Source organism: Centruroides sculpturatus, unplaced genomic scaffold (genome assembly GCF_000671375.1).
Source record: "Centruroides sculpturatus isolate CEXI.00-Female unplaced genomic scaffold, Cexi_2.0 scaffold45, whole genome shotgun sequence".
NCBI classification, from domain to species: domain Eukaryota; kingdom Metazoa; phylum Arthropoda; class Arachnida; order Scorpiones; family Buthidae; genus Centruroides; species Centruroides sculpturatus.
This window is the reverse complement of record NW_019384310.1, coordinates 1,147,063-1,156,627: the sequence shown is the minus strand read 5'-3', so window position 1 is coordinate 1,156,627 and position 9,565 is coordinate 1,147,063. Positions and strand designations below refer to the sequence as shown.

General features: G+C 34.7%; 1 protein-coding gene across 1 annotated transcript in view; it reads left to right on the top strand.

The window, feature by feature from the left end:
- Nucleotides 1-9,565, top strand: part of LOC111621480 (serine/threonine-protein kinase GIN4-like) — a 74,024-nt gene extending 64,459 nt beyond the window's left edge. Inside the window, exons 5-7 of the mRNA XM_023363640.1 lie at nucleotides 1,503-1,622; nucleotides 4,166-4,298; nucleotides 4,385-9,565. Coding sequence (XP_023219408.1) covers nucleotides 1,503-1,622; nucleotides 4,166-4,298; nucleotides 4,385-8,967 — 4,836 coding nt within the window. The 3' untranslated portion in view covers nucleotides 8,968-9,565. The remainder of the gene's footprint in view (nucleotides 1-1,502; nucleotides 1,623-4,165; nucleotides 4,299-4,384) is intronic.

The window sequence follows — 9,565 nt, the reverse complement described above, 5'->3', positions numbered from 1 at the left end:
AAAAAGAGGGGGAAACGGTCTAAAAATGCCTTAGGGGACATAACATCAACACTGGGCAGATGTCGATCTAAAACTTAAAACAGGTTAGTTAACCATTGTATAACTATTGTAGTAATTTACCGATGTAATAATTAAATTTACCAAATTTATAGAAATGTAAAAATCCTGAAGAGGGGTGCAAATTAAAGAAAATATTGCACCCGAAATGCATAGAAAATAAAGAATATGAATAAAAGCTTTGTCTCTGATTAAATGCGGTCCAGGCAAAAAAACAGGGATAATTTAGGTACAATTAACCCATAAAGTTTTTTCATCAATTTTGAGGAAATATTTTTGAAAAATTGATTTTTTAAAAGTAATATAAAGTAAACCGCACCATGGATATATACATATCTATTACTTATAGCAGATCTTTAAATTAAGTTGTAACACAGCTCAAGGAGTGAGAAGCAAGTCCGAGCAAAGTCTGAATGTTCTGGTCATCATTTTTCTTTGGTCCTGTGATGACAGCATTATGATCGATGGCCTGGGGTGCATGGCAAGGCTTTCAGCGACATTCTCTGGCAAACAGGTGAACCTGGGGGGAACGGGGCACGGTAGAGGGAGGTTCATTCTAATGATGTCAGGAATTCTTTCATTGTTCTTCCACAGAATCACAAAAGTTCAAGATGGGAGAACTACAAACCAAGAATGTCGCGTCCTTGAATCACACATTTTTATACATTTTACCTCTGATTCTGCTTTTTGATTGTCCTCCCCTCATCACCTGGTGACAATTCGAAACCTTTCGGGGGGGTGCAGGAGAGGTCAGCTTCATGACCAAACTCGATTCCATTCTAATTACATTTCCCTAGACTTTGTCACTCTCCTCATTTCATCTTTTGTTTTATGTTTTATCAAAAGAAACCCTCTTTGTTTATAGCCGTTTTAAGTCTTTCTTCGTTTGTTTCTGAAAAGTGAGAGCTCTGCAAGCTCGCCAGACGGTCGACATTCGGACCTTAAAGTTTGAATTCCATCTGGGCCCTCACATTCCTTTGCTATGAAGATGTAAATAATCACTTACTAATATTATCATTGTATTCACACTAATATTAAAGTTTTCCTTAATTTCAATGCTGTCTCACTGTGCATTAATTTTTGTCAATGAATGCTTTTTGAAAATTTTCAAATTTATTCTTGTTTAAAGTTGTATATTTGCAAATATGAGGGATCTCCATAATTTAAAAATATCTTATAATTTATATTAAAAAGTTAAAGAACAGAATCTGTTCTTCAGAGTTTGTTATTAAGTCATTCTAAATTTATCAACAGTTCTGGCAGAATAAAGGAATTTTACTACAAGTTATTTTAATAAACTAATCATTTCTTTTACATCATCATGTATTTTGTAAAACTTTTTTTTAATAGAGTAGTAATAAAATAAAAGCTACCATTTTAAATCAACAAAATTAGATTAATAGTACTTGTCAATTAAATTATAAATTATTATTGTTTTATTTCAGATTGCAGATTTTGGTTTATCAAATATATTTTCTGAAAACAATTTTCTACATACGTTTTGTGGAAGTCCTCTTTATGCGTCTCCTGAAATTGTCAGAGGGAAACCATACTACGGTCCTGAGGTATTGCATATATTTTATATCTTACACTTGATTATTATATAAATATCTCTTAAATTTTTTACCCATTTTCATTTTTATTTCATATGTGCATTTTCATAATTTTTTAAATGTACAATGTTAAAATTTTTAATTAGAATTTATGCTTGTTCTTCTAAGGTTTGAAACAAACTCTAACATTAGCTAATTAATAATTAAAATTTATATCTAATCTTACAACATTAAGTAAGCTTAAGATATTTTTTATACTTTGTATATGTGGTATTTCATATAATAGTGAGATATTTTTTCATTTATTTTTAAAAAATAAAATGTCAAATAAAAGTTTGGAAGGATTTCATCAATTTGGCATCTATGGGACCAATGTGGTGCCAGACTGCTGGATGTTTTAGTATTTCACAAAAGTTGGTAAGTTATGGGATTTGAATGTTGTAAACATTGCTTCCTGTATAAAGATAACACAATGCAGGACTAAGATTGGTTGAAAAACCTGCAAAAATGTTATTTTGTGCAATGAAATATTCATTTATTTTTCAGATATATATACTATACATATGATTTGCAAAAGCTACATATGCTCCAAACATTGACCTAAAAAAATTTCACATGTTGTTGCATTGGCCTGTGGAAAGAAAGAAGATACAGTACATCAATCATGCATATTATTGAATACTAGCATCCCCCATTGCAGCTTTGCCCGCTCTTACATGCATATAGAACTTTGAAAATTTGAACAAATCGTTCATTAATTATTTGTGGATAATCCACATTGTATGTGAAAACCCGCTGTAATTTTGAAACTCCGAATAAGATTATCATTATCTTGCATGGTTTTCTGCAATCTTTTAATGAGTTCCCTATTCAAAGTTGGGTTTATATTCGATCAGGCTAATATCTGGTCAGATTCAGACATGAAATAGATCTGTAAAAATTTAGAAGTATCTTCTGGATCAGGAAGTAAACTGTCAATCAAATGATAAACTTTACCCTGGATTTTAAATGTAGGCACAAAATTCCTTTTTCTTATTTCTTTCGCTCCAAATGATGTCATTTGAAATAGAGTGCTGTACTATCTAGAATTGTCTAAGAAATGTATAGAAAGAGAATCTGTTGTTAAAATCAAATTTTCAATGAAATCAGGAGGTTCTTCAAGTTGTTCAAGACAATTTTCTCGGCAGCACAGCAAAGTCCAAAAGTTTCATTATTTCAGTTTTTTGGCAAAACAATGATCACATATTTTGATCATTTTACTTCTTTCATATCCAAATAGTCATTTTTAGGATGATAATCAAAAGCTGATTTGGAATCTTAAAAATTCCTCGCTATACGCATTCGATTCTGAGCCGAACGAATTCATTTCTCTTCCAATCTTTGAGACTGCTCTGCTGTAGATTCACGTTATCTATATGAACAATAATAGCTCTAGAACTTTTTTTTTTTGTTCATGCTCTCGTAGCTCTCGGCATTGTTTATCAATCAATCTCAAAAATATTCATTTGAGATAAATCCAATAACTGTTTCGAATATTTTGTACAATTACCTGCAGTAATTAATGCGTAACGATTTGAAAATCTTCCATAAGTGCACATACTGCCATCTAGCATGATGACGTCACTTTTTTAATTTCTTGAAGATTTTGCTAATTATAATTTAATGTCAGTTCTTCAAAAATAATAGTAAACTTCAATAATAGACTTTCCTTATAGACGGAAAGTACTAATTCATGTGTCGCCATCTAGTGAAGAGAGAGAGAAATACACATTTCTCTCTCTCTTCACTAAATCCATTGCAGTTTTATTTAATTAATAAAAAATCTGTAGGTTTGATTAATGGTAAACATTCCAGGGATCATAAAGATGCTACATTTAAAATTTGGTAACAATTGGTTCAGTAGTTTTCATGGTTAGTACAGTAGTCACAAACGAAAACTACGTTCTCTCTTTATATAGTAGTATAGATATAGATAAAACACATATGCTAATTCTAACAAAGCAGTGTTCATTTGACATAATGCAATGTAGACTATGTCTAGTTTACTTAACTACCTGCATAGAATTTTAGGTCTTCCTGTCTGTTTTTGAGATGGCAGTAGGATTGGATATGAATATTTTCTTCTACCCCCATAAGATGGTAGCCTGACAGTTGTTTTTGAATCCTTTCAAACAAGTCTATGACATATAATTGCTTATAGTTCTATGTTTTCTTTGCATAGAAGTTGTTTGGCATGATGTGGAGATCATAATACTGTATGTTTAATCCTAAAGTTGACCGGACATGTAGCATCAACTCAGTTTCCACCTGGGGTCTTTGTTTAGACACATGGTGCACTAAATTCGGATTTACAAAATATTAATATGCTGGAATATCATGAGACAATTCCAGATTATCTATTACTTTTCAGAGGATGCTAGATTAACAAACTTTAACTGTGTTGAAAACATACAGTGTGTTCAATATTAGAAGACACATTAATTTACAACTAATAGCTTCTAAATTTCTATTAAACAAAGAAAATTCAAATATAATTTGACCTAACTTATTTACAGGTTGATTGTTGGAGTCTGGGAGTTCTTTTGTATACATTTATATACGGAGCAATGCCATTCGACGGAAGTAATTTTAGAGGATTAGTTAAGCAAATTTCAGAAGGAGATTATTACGAGCCCAAGAAGAAATCTGGTAAGCTACTTTAATTTTGCTGTAGTTTAATTTATTAATAAACTAATGTCAAATTTACAAATTTTATTTTTCCTACGCGCTTTCAGATGCATCTGGGTTAATACGTGATCTCTTGACAGTTCAGTCAACAAAACGTGCCACTATACTCGACACGTGTAATCATTGGTGGGTTAATTTAGGTTACGAACATTCGTTATTGCAAGTAGCAGAAGACATGGCTAATTTTTCACCGGTAAATATGGATGCTCTTTTAAACGTGCCATATTTAAAAACTTCCGAAGAAAGTAAGTCGGAGACGAGAAAGATACCAAATAATTTAAAACTGTGTTGTTCTAACCAAAATAAAGCTATCGAAGGAGAAAAAGACGGAAAAAATGAAACCCTTCCAAATAAAAATAAGGCAGAAAGATCTGGTAATTTAATAAACAGTAACAGTATATCGTGTTCCGACGATAGTCTAATGCTAAATGATTTAGAATCTCCTAATGTGATCACTCCCGACGAATGCTCCCGTTCATCGGCCGATAAAAGTTTTCTGTTTTCTGGAAGTAACGTGAGGAAGCAGGTTGGAAAAACTACAGAAAATAATTTAACCGTAATTAGAAAATCAAAAGAAACGAGTATTAATTCGGTACAAGATAATTTAACTCAAAATAAACCAATTGTGACAGATACCATTAACAGGAGAAGACGAATAAATGCGGAAAGTTCTCTCAACGAAAATGCAAGCAATAAAAACGATTCGACTAAAGACGACGTCATTTCTTACGAATCAAAAGAAGAAGTAGTTACAACTTTCTGCATTAAACTGAGACCGAGAAAACCAAGTTTGGATTACAAGATCCCCGAAAAGTCAGACGAACAGACGGATGCTAAAAATAAGGAAAATAACAAATTACAAGAATTGCCCACTGCTAATGAGAATAACAAAGAGCAAAGTAGAGATGTAAACGAGTGTGTGACTATATTATTAGATAATAAAAATGCAAAGGACGTAACGAAAGAATGTGATAATTCAAAATGTTTGGAAGTAAAAACAGAATCAACTACCGATAGTAAAAACGAAAGTAATGACGTAAAAAACAAGGAAAAGAATAATTCTTCAGAAAATGAAAGATCTTCAGATAGCATAAAAACTGAAGATAGCGTGGAAAATAATATTTCACAAAAGAAAAATTTCATACAGAATGCCGTCGAAAAAATGGAAGGAGAAATTAGTCAAGATTCAAAAACAAAAGATTCAGAAGATAGTAAAAAGGCACCCGCGAAGAAAGGTCCCGGTAAACTTGTTATTCCAAAATTCTTTGAATCTTCACAGTCGACGAAAGGAGCGGATACAAAGAAAGTAAATATACCAAGTTGGGCCGTATCGGACGTAAAGAAAACTTTCGAAACTAAAACTCAGGAGAAGAAACCGGTGTTTATTCCAACTCGCAGGGTGTCCGACGCCAGAAGTAAGTTCGAGCAGAAAATCGAATCGAATGCGTACACGACCCTGCCGAGAAGAGCATCCAAACAAGGCGCCGGTTTAAGGGAGGAAATAAACGAACAGAGACGAAGAAGCGATACTAACGATTGCATTTCGAAAGAAACCGAAGAAATAAAATCTGACGTTCAAGAAAATTCAGAAAATGGAATAAAAAAAACTTCAAATTCAGAAAATGACGACGATATAAAAACTGAAAGTAATCGTAAGACGTGCATTGAAAATCAGGAGAATTCCACCGTAATTTTGAAAAATGAAAATTTGGAAACTTTAAACTTAAATCCTAATCTGTCTTCGGAAAGTTTAAAAAAAGAAAACCGTTCGAGTAAGTTAACTGCCGAATCTGTTGTTTCAGAAAATTCTTCTGCTACCCAAGATCAAAAATTTGATAATGTATCAAATGAACATGATGATGATAAATTATCGTCTGATGTAAAGAAAACTCCAAACGATCCCGTTCTTCCGATATCTTCTCCCGTTCTCGAAGCACCTTCATCGACATCTGAATTTGATTCCAATATTCCAAACACAAATTCAGAAAAAACTAACACGTCGGACAAAATTCTCGATACAAATTGTAATGGGGATCAAGAAAAACCGCAAGTAAAGAGCACTAAAGAAAATGACGATAAAGTAAAAACCAACAAATTTGTCTCCAACATCAGCTCAGGAAATAATTGTAACGACAAGGAAAAGACAAAAATTGACGTGGGATTAAAATCGATGGCTGGAAAAACTGAAAAAGTGTCGGTTGAAGAAAATAAACGTGAAAAATCGTTAGAATTAACGTCTCTTGCACAGAAACAGCTTGCCAGTAAAGAATCGCATCAGGTGGAAAGTAAAATAGAAACTTGCGCGCCGAAAGAAAGTAAAAGCGCATCGCATTCAAAAAGAAGAAATTCAGATTTCTCGTCGTTATCTCATTCTTCCGAAAAATACAATACGCTCGGATTACGAGACATCCACGATCTTCCGGAAAGCTGCTATAACGACATGCTTCAGTTTCTTCATTCCAGAAGTCCCAGTCGTAACAGATACGCCACGTCTTTCATTTCTAGACAAAAGCAAACTAAACACTCGCTAAATACGGATCATCAAAATAGAATTCGTAATTGGCTTAAATCCGAACAAGTAAACGGACATTCGACCGATAAGGATTCTTCCGATAACGACGAAGATTTTGATATTCATTTCGATTATAATTATCCTTCGTCCACCAATTCTAACGTGTCGTCTCGAGCTCGTAAAATAGAGGATAATTCCGCTAATCCGGTCAACAAGTATCCGAAAACGATGCGATCCATTAGCCAAATTGACTATAATTCGGTAGACGTAGCTCCGAAAGAATACAATTCTACCAATTCGTTATCCAACGAAGAAATAGATACCTCGATGGAAACTTGTAACAGACAGAAGAAATTCACTAGAAGAAACAGTTACACTACAATTTATAAAGATTCGCTTCATTTAAACACGTCTTCGTTGTATTTACAAAATTCGGCCTTTAAACCACCTTCTTTGTACGGAATTCAAGACAACGACCAGTTGAACAGAATGACCAACGCGGCGGAACTTTACGGAACTTGGCAACGAAGACCGTCCTGTCATTCGAGTCATAAAATGCTTCAGCAGCAGAGGGACAGACTTTATGCCAGTTCTCTCATCAACGAACCTCGTAATACGTCCAATTTTATGCCTCCTACCTTGACCAGAGACATTTACGGCACGATCAGGAGATCCAAACACGATTACGGAAGATCGCTGTCGGTGGATATTCCTCAAAATCCAATTATTTACGAACCCAAAATACAAAACTATTCGCAGCAAGAAAACGATTCTTTTAACATTCACGAATGTAGAAATATCAATTTGGAAAATAAATATTCCGCCTACTTAAATAATTACGATAAAAATAAGATATCGTCGATTAAATCGGATGGGAAAGTTTCACGGGAAAACCAAGCGTTGGAAAATTCCAGTATTAAATTTCAAAATAACGAACGACCGTCGGGTAATCCGAGCGACGATAATAATAATAATAGTAACAACGAGGAGGATAAATTAAAGACTGAACAGGATTTGGATAATTTAAAGAAAGAGGCGTCACACACTTACCAGCCTCGAGTAGCCAGTTCGTTTCAATCTCAGGCTAACGATAATAAACCGCCGACACTTTCTTTGTTGGACGCTCTCAAACTAAAGGGCTATCGAAATTTAATCGCTCAGCAGAATACGTATAACGTAAAACCGAATTTTATTGCCGAAGAAAGCGGTCTGCTAGAAAATTATAACTACGGATATAAAACGACCAATCAGTTAGAACATTTAATGGAAGACGAAAAGGTAAGAGAGGAAGCTCCGCCCGTTAGTCATCCCGATTTGCAGCCGCTGGCGGAAGCGGATAACAATGCCAAAGAAAAATTAATGCCCGTGTGCGAAACGAACGAACTTTCTATTTGCAAAATCGATTCGGATCAAGAGGAAAGCGTCAGCGAACGAATCTGGAGGAAGAGCTTCTATTCCAGGTTTAACGACAGTCGTATGAAAAAAAGAAAAGCGTACAGAGAAGGCGACCCGAAAGCGCAATCTCTCTCCGCAAGTAATTGGAACGTATTAATTGAAGAAAACCTGAGAGACGACTTGGCGCGTCCCAGAAGGAGTTCGCTAACCGTAGGGAACAATCACTGGTCTAGTCTTCCTCGTCCCACCACAAAACCTCTGGTGAAACATCATTCTTACGAGGGTCCGGATCCCGTCTTACAGTTGGGCGATCTCCTGGGAAATTCTACCAAGCACAGGTGCCAGAAAATGTCTAAGAGATCTTCCTCGTTGGGTATGGTCGAGGACGTTTCGGACGCCAATACGTGCTCCGTCGTCCCTTACCCCAACGCCACGCAACAGCCCCATCACAGTATTCTACTGGACTACAACCTACCGTATTCTGCGCCGGTCGCTTCCAATATTAATAAATTATACGGAACGATAAGAGCCCTTCCCACTTATAAAGAAGACTATTTATCGGAAGAGAACTTTAAAACAAGAATTAGTTCGCAGGGTAAATTATCGCGTAGGCGTTTCTCCGCCCTGGACGGTTACTTATTCGCTTCGAAATCTCCATCGTTATCGGATTCTATCGCCTCTCTCAACGACAGCGACAAGCCAGAAAACGAAGAAATCAGCTGAAATTTGCTCCCGTCTGGCCAAAGAACATAAACTCTTTAAAAATTTGTACTTTTAAACATTATATTTGTAAATATACACGCTAATGCACTGTACACGTGACAAACGAAACAGAAAATTTCATTAACTGTACCGTTCGTATACATAATGCAATAGACTTATTGTGTTTTCATTTATAAATTTTAAAATCGAATGTCGTTAAACGTGCGGTTTCCAAAAATTTCATTCTTAACTCATTTATAATACCAAAGATTGTTAAATTATTAGCTTAATATATTTGTTGTTTATAAATTTATATACAGAGTCCAGAACTTAAGTACAATGTTTAAATACAAAAACGAGAAGACACTAAATATTGTACTTTAAGTTGGTGACAACTTTTTGAAATTTTATTAAAACGTTTAATAAAATTCACAGTTCTCGACAATGGAACTGCAAACTGCTGTCCAAGACCTTAGACATTTAAATGCTACGCTTTGCGTGGCCAAGAAAAAAATGTGGGAAGAGAGTTATCGAAATACAGTACAGTATTTATACACTTTGTCAAAGCATCTTGGGATAAATTTGCAGTTCCAATGTCGAGTCGTGTAAATATCTCGTA